At 37.6% G+C, this 18,981-nt stretch overlaps 2 protein-coding genes and 1 pseudogene across 2 annotated transcripts; 2 read left to right on the top strand and 1 right to left on the bottom strand.

Annotated features, from left to right (window-relative positions):
* Positions 1-2,473: 2,473 nt before the first annotated feature.
* Positions 2,474-3,385, bottom strand: LOC140923593 (adenosine receptor A3-like). Its single transcript, XM_073373667.1, has one exon. It carries the CDS (start codon positions 3,383-3,385, stop codon positions 2,474-2,476), a length of 912 nt encoding a protein of 303 aa, XP_073229768.1.
* A 3,207-nt stretch (positions 3,386-6,592) lies between these two features.
* On the top strand, positions 6,593-7,390 carry LOC140923594 (uncharacterized). Its single transcript, XM_073373668.1, has one exon. The coding sequence runs from the start codon at positions 6,593-6,595 to the stop codon at positions 7,388-7,390; it is 798 nt and encodes a 265-aa protein (XP_073229769.1).
* Positions 7,391-13,575: 6,185 nt separating this feature from the next.
* On the top strand, positions 13,576-14,657 carry LOC140923595 (adenosine receptor A3-like; annotated as a pseudogene).
* Positions 14,658-18,981: the final 4,324 nt, after the last annotated feature.

The raw sequence follows: 18,981 nt of genomic DNA on the forward strand, positions 1-18,981 counted from the left end.
GGAAACTTCTGCATGCTTCGGTATTGTGAGTCGTTTTCTTTATTAATTTTTTTGAAATTAAATAAAGAAATACCTTTCTTATTCTCCCGTGTATTGCGGTGTTCTCTTCTCTTTGAATGCACGAGGTCCTTCCAAACGATCTTTTGTCGGTATTACCTGCGGAAACAAATGTTAAAAATTTCAGCCACAAAGACCTACGAGGTTTTGTTCGTATGGGCGGCCCTCTTTTTAAAATTTTGTTCCCTTTTTTTCGTTATGTGTCAAAAAGTCAAGCGTAGACTTGTCGTTAGGTCGAATGATGACCGTCGCCTTCTACTACGATTTTTAGCGAGTGTCGCAGTGACGGAGATAAGTAAGCAAATAATAGAAGTTCTATCATTTTGCGATCGGGAGAGAGCTCAACCTCTTTTAATAAAACGAATCTTGTTAACTTTCTGGTGAAAAAACAAAAACAAAACCAAAAAAAAAAACAGTGAAGCTTTCCGGGATGAACAGTTTTTTTGAGAATACGCGAACAAACTATAAGTTCAATCTCGTCCTCGTCCTAAAATTTAAAGGTTTTAACTCTGCATAAGGGTTACGTAATAGGAAACGGAGGAAGTAGCAAATAATCACAGGTACCCGAAGCTAACGAAAGAAAATCGTTGTTACGTAACAGAACTATTATATAGGCTTGTATGAGGATTTTAGCGATCGTTATTTAAGACACTAAAATAGAAATGAAAATACACCAAAAATTCTCACCTTGCTTCCCTGTTTTATTCATGGTATGGTCTGAGTATCGCATAGAGAGAGAAGAACTTAAACTCGCTAGAATCGCCGTGAAATGGCCAGAAATTCTAGGAACATACATGAATAAAACAAGCAGGTAAGGTAAGAAGTTTTGATGTATTTTTATTTTTTATTTTAGTGCCCTAAATAACTATCACTAAAATCCCCTTACCTGAACCTTTTTATGATATTTCTGATTTCTGTTACGCAATAACGATTCTCACTCCGGAGCTTGGGGTACCTGTGGCGTAACTAGTCGTAAATTGCATGTGGTGCGGGGTTATATCAAGCTGGATTTTAATTTTCGATTTTAGTTGCAGGTAATCTACGTGGCTTCATTAACCATTCTAAAATGTTTTATTTGCCTTCAAGCCAATGACTGAATGATTTTGTAATCGTCTACCTTGTGATAAAAAAATGAATTGTCTTTTCAGCGGCATATCATGATGTGAAATAGCACTGCTACTGATGTGTTAGAAATCTCACAGCAAACTCACGACAATATAAATGTTTGGACTTCGATAGATGCAAAAATAACTTAAACTTCTTTTGTATTGTACCACTAAAATTATAAAATTAATAAAACTGTTTTATTGAAAATGCAAGTGTTCGTGGTCTTTACAGGCTCAGAGTTTTGGGGTAATACAACAAAAGATATATATTTATTCATGACTGAACTTCAAGGTAATTCCTATTGTTTCATTTCCCCGAGCCTTGGAGTGAAGTGTGAACTATTGCACTGGTCTGGCTAACGACCTCGTTCCCAGAGTCCTTAAACTCGACTTCCTCCGTCGAGCAAGAACAAGGTTGATTGAGGATTCCTAAGCTTATTAATAATTCATAAAAAGAGAACAAAAACAGGAAATCACTACCGTAACGGAGGTTAGAAAAAATTAATTACCATAAAATTTTGCGATCTTTTATTGCTTTGAATTTCTTCAAGAATCATTGTCCATTGACAAGCTGTATTAAACACAACATTTAGTGTTTTATCTAATATCCAGACGACGTAAGATATTCGGCTCAGCATAGTCCCTCAGCTGAGAATTTAGGACATGATCACACAGAATGTATTTGCTGGATATTTTATGAACTTCTCCTCACTACTAATAGGGGAGACAAAGGAGAATTTTAATTTTGATTCTAGGGTTTAAAGGGTCAAGGATGATGACGTTGAATGCTCTTCATGATCTTCCCTGTATTAGTTAAAACTAGTACTGACATAACAAATCGTGCATCATTCTTTCCTAATTTAAAATTAATATTTTCGTGAGGTTTATCAATCGATTCGCCAGAAAATTCTACCTTAAGTAAGACTGTTATACATGTATGTCATTCAAAAATGATAATCATAGAAAACTAAGAATTTCTAATTTATAGGTTACAGGTGTACGAGGTTATCTGCATACTATTGTTTTTAGATTAAAGTTCTAACTTCCGCCAATTTTTTGTCACCCAAATAAAAGTGCAATTTATAATACAAACAAAGCTAATAACAAAAGTTACGGTACGTTTGGCGTTTTTATATGTAATAAAGGACGAATAAGGCGATCAAGAACGAATAAATCGGGAAACAAACAAATATTTAGGTCTATCGTTTAAATATGACACAGGAAAACCGTTATAACTTCCTGCAAGATGAGTGTACAGACTAGATAGGTCATGTCATTTTTCAAAGGCTGATTTACTGAGTTAGTAAAATTTAACCTTCTTGAATCTGATTCTGACTTGCGAATATGTTGCGCAGAATGTTCTTGATAGCGCATCGGATGTGTCTAAACTTCCAGCAGTAAACCAGAGGAACGAGGGATGAACTCAAATATAGCAGCGTGTGAGTGCAAATTAACATATGTTCCCCCACCTTATTTCTCTGTTTCTCCAAGATCACAATAGCGATTGGCAAATGGCAGGCCAAAAACAACAGATAGACGTAAAAGGTACCAACTGCTGTTTTTCTCACTCTTTCAAAATTTGATCGGTTTTCTTCGTTCGGTGCCACTGCTTGGGCTGGCTGTGCATGAACTTGAACGGTGTGGCAACGTACGGCTATGTAAATCTTGAAATATATTAGACCCATGGTAAGGAGACAAACCAATCCCACAGTCACCGCTGCAAGGTTACAAACATATCCACCGCTCAAAACACCGGTTAGGGATAGGAAACCACTGAGAAGCCAGCTTAAGATCACTGCAGCTACAACACGCTTGTAAGTCACAAATTCTTGGTAGGTGAGAAGTTCCTGGTGTTTGAGGTGAAGGTGGATAGCAAGGAATCTGTCAACGCTGATAGCTGTGACACCGAGGAATGAGACATAACTAAGGGTGCGTCCTATGGGGTGCAGAGCTCTATCTATATCTTTAGAAGTTTCCTGGTCGTCAGTTTGTTGTATTTGCATGATCATGCGAGCGATGTACAAAGGCTGGACAACTAATCCAATACCAAGATCAGAAACAGCCACGCTAAGGATCAATGCTTTTAGCGTCTTTGGCAGTGATGAAGACCTTCGCAGCGCGAATATTAAGACAATGTTCAACATGATTGTTGTGTAACATGAGAAGAAATTGACTACGAGGTTTATGATGAGGTAGGGAGAGAAATCTGCTGCCTCTTTCATCGTGTATTATAACTTCGTCTTTCCAAGAGAACGGGAGCGGAGTCAGGAAGGCATGCTTTCTTGAATGAGTTTACGTTTATGAGGAAGACGTCGGATGAAGGACTCTCTCCCTCCACGAACGCCTCTTCTTAGAGTTGTTCAAAACGGGAGTCCCGATGGCCTTGAAAGATACAACAAGGAACTCCTTAAGGATCGAACAAACGTCCTAAAGATCACGTGATGTAACCTTATTGCTGACGTTTTGAAACATGTTGCAAACTGGGGTAAATTTGGACTTTTAAAAATTTGAAACCCTCTGAACGTCAAAGCAAATATATTAAAAGTCCATTTCGAATAAACATCCGTCGTTTAAAGGTGGTGTGCATCATCCTGTATTTTTTTCACATTTTTTTATTCGAATGGTGTCCGTTAGCACAAAGTAAAAGTTACAGTCCTCCCTAGAAGCCTCAGAAAAACGAATAAACGAAAATAATAGTTTAACTTCGTATTCTCCATCAGTTTTGCTTGAAGTCTACGTTTATTCTAGAGAAAGAAAATTGATGCTCATCTTAAAAAAGGGAAACAAAATGATAGATCACCATACTCGTTTAAAAGAAAATGAAGATTATCTCCCTAGGGAGCTCCAGCTTTAAGGCAAAAGGCACCATGTTTTAATGTGCGCGGTCTAATCATGCATGTAATCATATGCGGTAAGGATGTGCAATTCAATACCGTAAACGATCTAATAAACGCCCACTCTCAAATAAACGCCTCTTATCTAATAAACTCCCTCCTTACGCTGGTAAGTTAGTATTAAACGCTCCCCTCTAATAAACGCCCCCCTTGAGAATTGCCCCCTTACAACGTTTAAACCGTCACTTTGCAAACGTTTTTTTGAAATCGACCTTAACTAAGACGATATAGTTATGTCATTATTACGATATAAATACTGGTGAAGCTAGGAAAAATAACACACTGATATTTAACATTAACAATTTTAAAAGAAATTTCATATGAACCCTTTTCTCATTGAAAGGCGTAAATGGTATTCATACCCCACAACATTTAAAGTGTACGAGATTATTCTCAATAAAAGGGGGGGGGAAGGTATGATAAAAAAATTCCCTGAAACTGTTGACTTTACGATTTTATGGTTTAACTATTTACGTATCAAAAAACATATGTATTATCAAATCTGTTTTGGTATTTTGTATTCTTTTGCAGTTTATTTGTTATTATTGTTATTTTGATTTCAGTAAGCAACATTTCACCAAGGATAATAATGAAAAGAAAAGCATGCTGAACTTTAACAGCTGTCGTGCGCGCTATTAATTTTCATGACAATTTCGATCGATTGTGGAACCTTAACGGTTTTAGCGGTTTACAAGCTTTATTGGGTACTGATACTATATTTTCACTTCCATTCTGACCTAGAAAGGTCTGAAATAGCTTCCAACAAGAGCCTGAAGGAGAGAGGGAGTTCGTGAAAATAACGCGTTCTCGCCTAAATATAAATTGTTGGTGCCACTTTCATAGTCCAGTTGGGTAGCAAATGAATTTCACCTCAACAACAATAACAACAAAAGAGACAGTTTTTAATCCCGCTTGAGTTTAATGGTGGGGTGGAAAACAAAGGAAAAACTGTCCACTAATAGGTTATGTCGTCGATATTACAAAATGGCCAATACAACACAAGTTAATGAAAGAGTTAGGGAACCATATCAATGGAAATTAAACAGCTGAAATTTTCCGAGTTGGTTATTTAAAACCTGTTCTTAACTAAGTATTATTTTTTCGACATGTATAAAAAATATAAAAAAAAAAATTCTCCACCTTTACAGAGACGAAAACACGTTGTAACTCCTTTAATAGGGACTGTGAAGCCCTTACGTCAACGCCAAAAACTGTGGAAGTCTTTAATTTTGAAATATTGGGGCATTAAGCCTCAACATATTCATCAAAATTAAATGGGCTAAAAGACTAACGAAGAAGAGTCTTGTTATATTTCAATCGACCGCTTTTAGTCCCAACTAATAAACAACATCTCATTTTGCAGTAAGAATAATAATGATAATGAATATCACTTTCTTTTAAAACACAGCATGTAGAGCATACACAAGGATGAAGGGCAGTTTTGTCCGTTTTCGCATTTCGCTCGCGCGGATGTAATATAGCCATATAGTGGCCCCAATAAAGAAAAAAAACTTCAAATATGACTTAACTATCAAAAGCGGGAAAAATGGTGGGGCAAGTTTCCTGTGTTTCACTTGAAGTTACTTTAAACAGAACTTCCTGTTTTTAAATTGGTATGAAGCTAACAAAATCACATAACAATTTTACAATTTGCCTTGCAAATAACCAAGAGATCTATTCTGACACTTAGACCATCAATACTAAATGATCAGCTGCTGCATCATCGTGTTCAGATGAATTGTTTCATAGTGGCTCAGTTAAAGAGGAATTTAGAAGAAGTTGCATGACGAAACTAACTCTATTGAATTCATAAAAGATCAATGACTCTTGCATCATCTGATAGGAATTTAAGGTGGCTGAACACAGTTTTACGAGCAGTCAGCTGTAACTCGCGTGCCGGTGTGTGTTTTAAATTAGACAAACAAACATGGCGGCCAAAAAACCATGGTACACAGAAGAGGATTTCTCAAAATCTACTCATTAAAATTCTGTGATATTTAGCAGAATTTTTACTTTTATCGTATTTTAAATAATGAGAACTTTAAAATGGAAGTTGAACAGACGAATCTTGTGACACATTTTATAATCACACTCACTGTACAATTATATAATTGATTATCTAAATGCCCATCTGTTAAAATTTGGTCAAATAAGTTTCAATGATAATGATTAATTACAGTAAGCTGTGTGCAAGTTGATAGGAAAATCTAATGAACAAAATTTTATGTAAACTGAGCAAAAGTGAAATTTTAAGGTTGTATTCAATCGTTCATGTTGCCATGAAAACTACGAAAACGTCAAATTTTACCTGTCAATCAAAAACTTTCATCAGAATATCTTTCACTTGCCAAGTTTCAGCTTGCAACCTGCAACCTTTCTCTTGCATTGGTTTGCAAATGACATACACTCACAAACTGTCAAAACTGTGTTCAGCCACCATAACTCGCTACGGCACAAATCCAAAAAGGACAACAGATGGATTCCTCGTATCTCGTAGGTTGCCTTTTAAATGCATTTTTATCCTACACCGACACCATGCTAAACATTGTTACAATCCACGCCATAAGAAAAACTCCGTCGTTGTCAAAGAATTTAAAAACACTGCTCCTTAGTCTGGCTGTTTCTGATCTTGGTGTTGGTTTAGTGGCGCAACCTTTGTATGTGGCACGTCTTATTATGGAGTCACGGCTAAACATTGAAACGTATAATGCCATCTATATCGCGTTCCTTATCCCCGCGAATTTACTTCGTTTCGCTACGCTGTTTCTCGTCATTGTTCTTTGTGCAGAGAGATTTATAGCCATTCATTATTACCTTACATATCAAGAACTTGTAACACACAAGCGAGTTGTTGCTGTTGTCGTCTCAACTTGGGTATTAAGCGGACTGTTTTCGTTGACGAGGCTGTGGATCCCAAAGAGTATTATGTACGTGATTTTTGCCTTTACACAACTTGCATGTATTATAGCTGCCACTTTCTTCAGTATCAGAATTTACTCGTCCGTGCGACTTCACGTGAACGAAATACAAGTGCTGCAGCTACAACATGCACCACAGAACGCTCAAGTGGTTAACGTTCGAAGGATGCGAAAGTTTGCGATGATGTCAGTTTACGTTTGCCTCGTTTTGACGGTTTCCTATCTGCCAGCCATTTATACGCTCTTTGCTATTGCCTTAACTTCTAGACCAAGCATAAAGCATTTAATGGTTTACGCTGTGACACTGGAGTTCCTTAATTCGTCGCTTAATCCTGTGATCTACTGCTGGAAGATGAAACACATCCGACACACGATCATTGACTTTATACGCAATGCATTTACGAAGCAAAACTAAAGAGAGCTTCAAAACAATCCATCTGGAGATAATAAACGATATGAAAAAACGACAACAACAACAAGAAACAATAACAAATGTAAAATAGTGTTATGTTAAACTTACAATAAAAAAAGATATAATAGAATAAAAACAAAAGTGAACAATAGAGATTGCTGTAGTTCTCGCTAGAATCAATGATTTAGAAAACAATTTGTCTCGGAGGAATAATTTATGCAATGTAATAAAACACGAAAGTTGTCAAAACTCCGTTAAAAGTATGAAGCATTGTGGTTTACCTCCACACCCACCCCTACAGATAAATAGGAAAGTAAATAAAGGAAGTAAACAGAATCACACGCTCCAGATCTTATCAAAGCCAGCGAGAAGATGAAAACACCCGATGAAAACATCCTCGAGTTCAGAAATGCTTTTAAAACATCCTCGAGATAACAAAGGCTTTAAAACTTTCTTTCGTAGACTTAAAAACCAAGATGATAGTGATCGAACTAAATATGGTAACGATTGCACTCAGTGACTAAGCATCTGCACGAGCAGATGGCTCCTAAAAATGCGTGACGGGGAACTTTAGACTCAAAAACACAAACAAAAGAGAGAAAATGGGTCAGTTGCGAATTATTAAAATTCGTACTTGGCTCCGGGACTGAAGGGAATAAAACAAGTACACGAAAAGGTACACGAAACCTTTGATTTCCCCGAAATCGAATCAGTTATGATTTTACATTTCTTCTTAAAGGCTCCAAAAAGACGGTGGTATCGATTCAAACCAGAAAGAATCTGCTATCAGGCGATCTTTTTACGGAGAAAGTCGGCGGACGCCTCCTTAACAAAAAGGGAAGAAGGACCGGCTGATCGCAGGTTAAACCAGAATTTGCCAAGAATTAAGGTGGAGCAGAAGAGAGTCAATGTAATTTTACAATACCTTAGGATGCGTTCGATAGATAAAAACAAAAACATTAAAACAACTAAAAAAAAAAAAAATTCTTTTGTTCAATTATGACTTAACTGTGAGAGGAGGGGAACAATAATGGTTGGGCAAGTTTGCCTGTTATTAAGATGAAGTTTAATTTGTTTGACAAAACTTCCTCTTTCCTAATTGTTTGGAAGTTTAGGAAAACCTAGACACAAATTTCAAAAATTGTTTGAAAACAAGGACATCTGCAAGAAGATAGAAATGCGCATGCTCTGTCAACAATGTGCTCAGTCCGATGAGATAAATTGAAGGCAGTCCCGCCGACAAAACATGGTTGAAGTTTACTTTTGAAATAATTCCTCCTGCTTTCAAAATACCTTGAAGTATAGAAAAACCTATGTTTCAAAGAGCATTGAGACAATCGTTTTACCACTTAGATACCTTCAAAGTGCCCTCCGACCCAAAACAGCTACGGGTTAGGGAACCATTTCACAAGTATATAAAACAGCTGATATTTAAAATCTTTTCGCTTCCAAGATTTTGTCACGTTAGACTGCAATTCTGTAAAAAAATATCGAAGATTTTACCACTCTAAAGAGTACAGAAAAAACGTTATTGTAAACTTCTGGGTAACATTAAACAAATACGAAAGTTAAAAAAGTTCTCATTTATATCACTATTTGCCGATGCGATTAAGCGGTCCCTCCGCAAAAAGGTTGAACAAGTTTACCGGTTATTAAATTGAAGTTAAACTCTGAACGAAAACCTCCTGTTTTCTAATTGCTTTGAAATTGAGAAAAACATAATAACAAACATACAAACAAGAATCGCCGAAAGGCGATTTTACCATGGCTGCCAAGGGGCGATCTTTTCTGAGGGGAGGGGGCGGCTGGAAACTAAAGCGAACACCGCAACCCAAAGAAACAAATAGAAACAAAACCGTGTTCTAAGTCATTTTCACTTTGCCCAACGCTTTTATCTCAACACCATTTATCGTAACCAGTTTCATGATAGCACATGGCGTACACTAGAAAAAGCATTTATCTTCTTAAAATAACCCACTAGGGAAGATATCTGGAGGTCCAAACATTTGCTAAACCGCGGCCTAAGTTAAACTTCGTTTTAATAACCGACCAATAATTATTGAGGCCGCTTTGTTAAACGACGCAGTGCAAAACAACACTGTCTGACAGCTTCTCTCTTCAACCTTACAAATTGCAAATGAAAGAATATTCATCCGGATTATTTGGGGGCTTATGGTTAAGGTGCAAGATTATTAAATACTAAGCATCCGAAAGAAATTATTGATAAAACTGCTTTTATTATGCAGCATGCCATCTTGCGGGTTATTCTGGTCGATTTAACTTGAAATACAGTATATAATAATGAAGTAGTCAAGAACCATTTAGCTGAAATTTTCCAAATCGAGCACAAAAATAATCATTAAAAAAGGGATGTCACATCCAATATTTCAGGGGCACCAAAGGAGAATATAGTTTAAAACCACTTAAACATGGCATTGTTAAACGTATTTTAGTATTCAAACGGTAGATATAGTATATTTTTATCCCCTAAAAATTTTTCATCTGTCCGGATTTCGTAGCTGAAAGTCTAGTGATCCGAAAATTATAGGGATCAAAAGTTACCTTTTCGAAAATTTTAGCCAGAAAAAAGGCTGCCGAAAATTCTAGGTGACCTTTTTAGGGTAAAAATCCGTTAAAAATAGGCAATTATACCATTTTTTAAATGTTCGAAAATCCTAGGAGAGGAAGGCAAGAAAGAAAATTTACAACAAATGTTCCAAAAATTCTAGATCTCAAATCGTCTTCCGAACAGATATTTTCCAAAAATTGACGTTGGGTTCCCCTGATATTTGTTCATGTTTTATGAATGAGTCAGAGATCAACACCTTTACTTTTTGCACAAACATCTTTAGGCAGTTTTGTTACATTTTCATTTTAAACTATTTGGTTAAAGAAACAGAGCAGGAGGAAAGCCTTTACTGAACATTTAGCTGCACAGGATGCGATAAAGCGGCCCCACCGACAATACTGATTGGAGAAATTCTTTTTGCCGGTGATTAAGTTTAAGTTATATTTTGAAACAATAACTCCCGTTTTTTAAATGCTTAGCAGTTTAGAAAAATACGTCTGACAATTATCCAAAGCCTCTTAAAAACACATAGGACATCTGTTTTCCCACACCAGCAATGCCCTATCACCAGCAGTAATCGTATATTTAGAAAAGAGTTTCATCGTAGCTCAGTTAAAGACGCATTTTAGTCAGTCAAACTGCTTTTCATCAAAGTCTAACGTACTAAACGTTTTGGAACTCTGTGAACGTTAGTCAATCAGTTACGTGGGTTTGGTGGGATCATATTGAAAAACACAAACGTTTGCAAGGTCCGACAATAATTTTCTTGCTTCAAGCGCCGCAACTATCCAAAAAAAAGTCAACTAATGGATTACTTGCACCTCACACTTTGCGTATTCCACGCGTGCTTGTCTTACACCGCCACCACGCTGAACATTGTAGCAATCTACGTGATCAGAAAGACTTCGTCTTTGCCAAAAAATTTAAAAACATTGCTTCTGGGTCTGGCTGTTTCTGATCTCGGTGTTGGTTTACTAGCTCAGCCAATGTATGTTGCACATATCATGGACTCTAAACAAACAAAATGAGACCAATGAAACTTATAACGCCTTATATAGCGCGTTTCTCATTCCGACGAATTTCTTCATTTATGCGTCATTGTTTGGTGTCACGGCTCTCTGTGCGGACAGATTCTTGGCAATTCACCTTCACCTCAGATACCAGGAATTTGTGACACACAAGCGCGTTGCTGCTGTAGTGGCCTCAATTTGGGTGACAAGCGCACTTATTTCACTGATCAGGTTGTTTATACCCAAAAACATAATGTACATCACTTTCGTCATTATTATATCTGCCTGTATTATAACTGCAACTTCCCTGAGGGTCAAACTTTATCTACCTCTACGTTGCCACATAACTGACCAAATTCAAGTCCCACAAGTAGCGCAGAATGGCCATGGCGAAAGTGTTCAAAGAAAAAAGAAATCTGCGATGGCATTGCTTCACGAGTACATAGTTTTCATAGTTTGCTATTTGCCTAAAATTTAATTATTGTCGCTAACATTTCCGAAGCAAGGAACGATCTACAGCATTTGCGGCTTTATACTCCGACCCTGGCATTTCTTAATTCAACACTTAATCCACTGATCTACTGTTGGAAGATTAAACGCATTCAGCACACTATTGTAGGCACACTACGCAGTCTTTTTTCAAGTCCCACCTAGAGAAAGCTCCACCATAGACTATGACGAACAGAGGACTTTGAAAGTCTTATAAAGTCATCCTTATACGGTCTGTAAGTAAACGAAGCTATGCCACTGAAATGCTTTGCGAATTTTCTTCATGCCATTTCCATAACACAATCCAAGCTGTCATCATTCACTTTTTAAACGTCCTTATGCAAAGATTTAGTTTAAAAAATCATTACTTTTGTAAATGAACCTTTAAAAGGGAGATTGACGCTCCTCGTAGTCTCTTTATGATGCAAGAGTTAGCCAGCTTACGAGCTAAATGACGTAAGTTTCTTCTTCACAGATAACCTTTTCACAGTGTATTAAAACCTGAAATACTAGGAAATGGCCAAATTGAGCAAAATCAATCAATTTATTAATTTCAGTGCTTGATTAACATCAGTTTGTGTATTATGTCATGTTCAATTTCTAGATAAGGCGTCAGCCCGCAGTCGAGATTCTGTTGACACAAAAACGTTTTTAGCCGAAAGCATACTGTATACAGTTATGTTGAGTTCGTTAAAATGAGTTACGAGAATAAACGCCGCTCTCTTTTAAACGCCTCCCATCTATTAAACGTCCCCACTTGGACCCCCTAAAATTAAATAAACGCCCCGGGCGTTTATTAGATCATAAGGAAAAAACTTTACCGTTGCAAGTCTCGTGATCCAGACTAATGAAGGACGACTGAATCAAATGATGCGAACGTAGATAGCAAAAATTCTGCTTTTGTGCTTGAAAAAAAAAAAAAGGTTAAATCCAGGGCAAAAATTAAACTAATTCAACAGATACCTCGAATCTGTAATATTAAGTTACACCGGTCGACTCCTCCAGCTCCACCCCTGTTTTTTGCCATGTCACACTTATGAAACAGCAAATAATTCACAGGGCTTCCAGTGGGTTAATGTATTGTTTGTGTAAATGCGTTATTTGTCGTATTCACCTGAATGTCCATGTACAGTGTAATAAGCTGTTAAAGTAGCGGTATGTCATACCACGCTACAATAACCTGTGTGCTGTCAAGGTACGTAAATTTGGTATTAACCGTGGCATTAACTTTTATCTAAGATATTAACTTTTCTCTGACATTGCTCGTCCTTCTGCTTGTCAAAGATAGAACACCCCCGTTTTTAATCCATCAAGAGTGATCAGTATCACATTTCTCCTTGCAGGGTATGATTACACAAGACATAATAGGGCCATTTATACGAGGAAAAATAAGACGCGTCTTACATAAGACGCGTCTTAAATAAGACGCGAACTTTCTGTATAAACGGCACATTTCGTCTAAAATAAGACGCGGCTTAGCTAAGACGCGTCTTATTAGATAAGACATGCTCGTATAAATGGTACAGTTCGTGTCTTATTTAAGACGCGTCTTATGTTTCCTCGTATAAATGGCCCTTATGTGCTGATACTTCAACAACTGCTCCCCACTACTTCAGGGAAAACGTGGCACGAAATGAGAATTTAAATTTTGATATTAGGGGCTTTTTTAGGGTTAATAGGAAACGGAGGAAGTAGCAAATAATTAATTTGCAATTTAAACTACATTTAGTATTAATTGCATGCGGTGCGGGGTCGCATCCATCTGAATTTGCGGGAAGTTTACATTTAATTTTCGATTAACATTCAGCTGAAGTTAATCCATGTGGCTACGTTAACTGTTCTCATTAAAATGTTTTATACCACCATTGTCGTCAAGCCGGTTACTGAATGATTTTGTAACTGTCCGCCTTATGATAAAAAATTAATTGTCTTGTCAGCGCCAAATCATGATGCGAAATAACTGCTACCAAAACAATATTTTGGCGTCTGACATATAATTGCCACTTTGAATTATCACTTTGAATAATGAGCAATTAAGGCTGAACAGTTATAAAGGACGTTTTTCTAGCCCACCGGCCCAATGTTTGTTATTATGTCAGAGTACAGTATATATAACAGAAAGGCAGTCGCGCCCTATAGATGGGAAACTCAACCGAATATAGAAACGCTATCTCCTCCGAGGCATTTAATCCGGCGACAGTGACTATTATATTTTGCTCCCTTAATATTCTTCTTTCCATTACGGCATCTCTGGGAAACACTCTGATCCTGATTGCTCTTCGCAAGGTAACTTCGCTTCATTCACCAACGAAACTGTTGTTTCAATGCCTGGCGATCACTGATCTTGGCGTTGGTCTCATTTCGCAGCCACTCTATGCCATCTACAACATGTTTCTGATAAACTGCAACCTTAAGCTTTTGAATATCATCTCTATTCTCTACTATATAATCTGGGCTTCATCAATTTGTCTCTGTGCGGTTTCCTTGCTTACAACGACTGCTTTAAGTGTGGATAGACTTCTCGCCCTTTCAATAAAGTTAAGGTACAGGCACGTTGTAACACTGAAGCGAGTTCGTGCAGTTGTTTTCTGCTTCTCGTTAATTCCTGTTCTGGGCATTTTCATGTTCTTGTTCTGGGATACAAACATCGCCTTGGCAACACTTTCAGTCTCGGCAATGCTTTGTATCGTTACCTCACTTCTTTCTTACACCATCATATTTATCAAGCTGCGTCTACATCAAGCTACTGTGCACCCTACTGTGCAATGCAATGTTCATCATGGGCAACCAATCGGAGGGGGAATTCCGGCGTTGAACATAGCTCAGTTTAAAAGAACCGTTACCAGCATAGCTTTGGTACAGTCGGCGTTAGTTATATGCTATATCCCATTTGTTATTTTAAATGCGATATTACTGTTGAATAGCGTTCTTGCCAACAGTGAGGTTTTCGGCTTGGCCTCGAATCTTGTATTTTTTAACTCTCGTCTTCTTAAACTCATCTCTTAACCCGTTCCTGTACTGTTGGAGGATCAAAGAAGTGGGACAAGCCGTGAAGGCCACAATCAAACAGTTGTATTGTAATTGTTTACGCTGAGTTCCAAACCTCGGCGACCGATTTATGGAGAAACAGTCTGATTGTAAAATGGCTTTTCAATCAAACGAGTATATTTTAAAAGAAGGACTTACTAGGGATATTATAGCTGATAACATGGTACACAATAATCGGTTGTTTCATCTTTTATGGAATTGATTTAAGGAAATGCGAGCTTTCTGACGGTAGATGTAAGCGTAAAGTACATTGTCAATATGAGCCTTATAATACATGTAAAGAACGCCACGATATAAATTGGGAATAAAACTGATTGAGACTGGATTAATGTTCGGGGTTGGTTGAACGCGCAACTCGCTGGCTAAGCGAAGAGGTACCGTGTCTTGCCACGCTGAACAAATAAACAGATCTCTCTTTGCTTTATCTTGCTATTTGAGAGTCGACTTAAATGGGATAAGCCGACTTAGTAGCCAAGCTGATGGTGAGCATTTTAATAGGTTTCTCCAGTTTGGGAAGTATAATTACATTCTTTTTAAAACAGCCACGCCAATAGTCTTAAAAATTTTCCCTTTGAGTTGGTGCAATTTTTTTTTTCAAAACAATTAAGATCCATTTTTAAAGTCCATGGCTTTAGGGAAACTTCCGCATGCTTCGGTATTGTGAGTCCTTTTCTTAATTAATTTTTTTGAAATTAAATAAAGAAATAGCTGTCTTATTCTCCTGTGTATTGCGGTGTTCTCTTCTCTTTGAATACACAAAGTCCTTCCAAATCATCCATTGTCGGTATTACCTGCGGAAACAAATGTAAAAAATTTCAGCCACAAAGACCTACGAGGTTTTGTTCGTATGAGCGGCTCTCTTTTTAAAATTTGTTCCCTTTTTTTCGTTATGTGTCAAAAAGTCAAGCGTAGACTTGTCGTTAGGTCGAATGATGACCGTCGTCATTCTACTACGATTTTTAGCGAGAGTGTCGCAGTGACGGAGATAAGTAGGCAAATAGTAGAAGTTTTATCATTTTGCGATCGCGAGAGAGCTTAACCTCTTTTTATAAAACGAATCTTGTTAACTTTCTGGTGAAAAAACAAAAAACAAAACAAAACAAAAAAAACCGTGAAGCTTTCCGGGATGAACAGTTTTTTTGAGAATACGCAAACAAACTATAAGTTCGATCTCGTCCTCGTCCTAAAATTTAAAGGTTTTAACTCTGCATAAGGGTTACGTGATGGGAAACGGAAGAAGTAGCAAATGATCACAGGTACCCCAAGCTCACGAAAAAAAATCGTTGTTTCGTAACAGAACTATTATGTGGGTTTGTATGGGGATTTTAGCGATCGTTATTTAGGCCACTAAGATAGAAATGAAAATACACCAAAAATTCTTACCTTGCCTCCCTGTTTTATTCATGGTATGGTATTAGCATCGCATAGAGAGAGTAGAACTAAAACTCGCTAAAATCGCCGTGAAATGGCCAGAAATGCTAGGAACATACATGAATAATACAAGCAGGCAAGGTAAAAAGTTTTGATGTATTTTTATTTTTTATTTTAGTACCCTGACTAACTATCGCTAAAATCCCCTTACCAACCTTTATAATATTTCTGATTTCTGTTACTCAACAACGACTCTCACTCCGGAGCTTTAGGAACCTGTGGCGTAACTTGGCGTAAATTGCATGTGGTGCGGGGTTTTTTCAAGCTGGATTTTAATTTTCGATTTTAGCGGCAGCTAATCTACGTGGCTTCATTAACCATTCTAAAATGTCTTATTTGCCTTCAAGCAAATGACTGAATGATTTTGTAATCGTCTGCCGTGTGATAAAAAATGAATTGTCTTTTCAGCGCCATATCATGATGTGAAATAACACTGCTACTGATGTGTTAGAAATCTCACAGCAAACACAAGACAATATAAATTTTTGCACTTCTGTAGAAGCAAAAATAAATTAAACTTCTTTTTATCCTTGTGTTAATTAAAAAACTGTTTTATTGAAAATGCAAGTGTTCGTGGTCTTTACAGGCTCAGAGTTTCGGGGCAATTAAACAAAAGATATATATTTATTCATGACTGAACTTCCAGGTGATTCCTATTGTTTCATTTCCCCGAGCTTTGGGGTGACGTGTGGTCTGTCTAACAACCTCGTTCCTAGAGTCGAACGAGAACAAGGTTGATTGAGTATCCCTAAGCTTATTAATAATTCAAGAAGAGAAAACAAAAACAAGCAAATCATTACCGTAACGAAGGTTGAAAAAAATTAATTACCACAAAATTTTGCGCACTTTTATTGCTTTGAATTTCTTCAAGAATTATTGTTCATTGAGAAGTTGTATTTGGCAAACACAACATTTAGTGTTTTATCTGATATCCAGACGCCTTTAAGTCGCTCCTTTCTTTAATGATGTTCGGCTCAACCTAGTACCTAGCCGTTCTCGCCTAGGTCAATCCTGGACTCTACGTGAGCTGTGACGTCACCGTGAAGGACCTTTCCGAGACTTGGTCTCATGCCCACCCTTTCCCAGACTTCGAGTGGACACTGGGGCAAGAGGGAAAGCCTAAGGCCTAATAAATTGTGTCCTGCCCAGGCGAGCTGTGACGTCTTAAACAGTCACCCCCACTTACGTACCTCATCTCTCTCTGGCACTTCCTCATCTATCTCATTAACTTTGTCCCGCCATCTGGTCAGTTCCGCAGACGCTGAAATGACCAAACGTAAAAGTTATTCAGTCGTCCATAGCATGACTCTGCTAGACAGTCCATCAGTGTTTCACATGTACGATGCACATGATCATTGCCAGTATGATCACTACTTCTTTCCCGTCTTCAGTCTCCTTGCGTCCTCAGAGAGATGTGGTCCCTGATTCGCCCCATGTATTAGAGGTAATCAAAACAGTCTTGTGTTCTGGATTCCATGTTATGGCTCTTGATGCTGTAGATTAATTTGATTCCAAGTACTGGATTCCGGATTCCTTGTCAGTTTACAGCAAGGAACCCCAAAGTGTGACCTCTTTTAATTAATTCACATTCTTTCATGCGGACATTAACCAATCGGAAGTCGAGGACAGTTTCCAGCTGGCTTCTGACTGGATTAAATCTGCACGAAAGAAAGTGAATGAATTAAAAGCGGTCACACTTTTGGGCTCCTTGCTGTAATCTTTAGTCTTTAATCATGGTAATTGCCACTAGCGTTACAAATAATGCTAATCCGGCAATGGAGCGGCTAGCGGTCGCTTAATTTCATGGTATCCAAAAAATGAAAAAACAACGATGTAAATTCTATTATTATGTTGAATTAGTAGACACTCTTCGGATGAATTCTGGGTACGATGAAGAACTAACAACGTCAGCTGACAAAGCGTTCCATACGGTGATTGCTCTTACATAAAAAGAGTGTTTGTAAGCGTCAACTTAAGAGGATGAGAGTCTGATCTTAAAGTCGTGACTGGCCCTTGTACGGCCATACGCAGGCATGGAGATGAGGTCATAGGGAAGGAAGATGTTGACTTGACCTCTATGTATTTTATAAAACATGCCGAGACCTCATATCCTGCGCCTTGACTGCAGTGAAGGCCAGTTCAAATCAGTAAGCATTCACGAAACGCTACTATAGTCAAGTAATACATCAAGAATGAGACGCAGTATTTCATCGCCAGATGAAACACAGCTCAACACCGAGAAGAGAGTTGAAAATACGACGCGCAGCGGAAAATTTTTGACGAACTTCGAGGTGTTTCATCTGGTGATGAAACACTGTCGAATGCTTGATATTACTTCTCAAACAAAAGGATTTTAGAAGGAGAAATTAAGGATGCAAAAATGAGCTGTTTTTCATTTTATTTCCAAACACTCATTAAACATTAATGTCATTTGTATTTTCTTTACGAATTATTAATGAGTTTAAGGTTTCAGAGTCTCAGACTGTCTTAGATTACCTTACGTGGGGCTATATATCTTTCATTTGGCCTTTCCGCCTAAAAACGGAACCGGTGTGTACAGGTATTAACATTGTTATTAATTATTTTGGTTGATCTTTATCCATTAATTATTGTTATTTAAGAATTTCAAAATTTCCCGAAGAATACTTTTGATGGCGTATCGAATATGTCTCATCTTCCAACAGTAAATCAGCGGATTGAGGGAAGAATTGAGAAACAACAATGTCAAAGTATAGAGAGACAAATGTTCTAACACCCCGGAATGTTCATTGCTACCTTTTGCAGCCGTAGCAATTGCAAGGGTATTTGGTAAATAACAAGCCACAAAAATTAGGTTCACCAAAAATGAAATTCGCGCAGCCTTCAAAGAAGACTTCAAGAAATGTGAATCAGATGTTCTACCACGTTGAGAGATGCCGGTTGCGGCTTGAAGTGTTTGGATTAGAGTTTTGTGGCGTCGTGCCACTAACCAAATCTTGCAATAAAAAAATACTGTACCTATGGAGCAAACAGCAACAATAGCTACAGCAAAGACGACTCTTAAAGTT

The sequence above is a fragment of the Porites lutea genome, chromosome 13 (genome assembly GCF_958299795.1).
Source record: "Porites lutea chromosome 13, jaPorLute2.1, whole genome shotgun sequence".
NCBI lineage: Eukaryota > Metazoa > Cnidaria > Anthozoa > Scleractinia > Poritidae > Porites > Porites lutea.

What these genes read in the sequence shown, in the direction of transcription:
- LOC140923594 (XM_073373668.1), top strand. Translation starts at nt 6,593, where the DNA reads ATGCTAAACATTGTTACAATCCACGCCATAAGAAAAACTCCGTCGTTG.
- LOC140923593 (XM_073373667.1), bottom strand. Translation starts at nt 3,385, where the DNA reads ATGAAAGAGGCAGCAGATTTCTCTCCCTACCTCATCATAAACCTCGTA.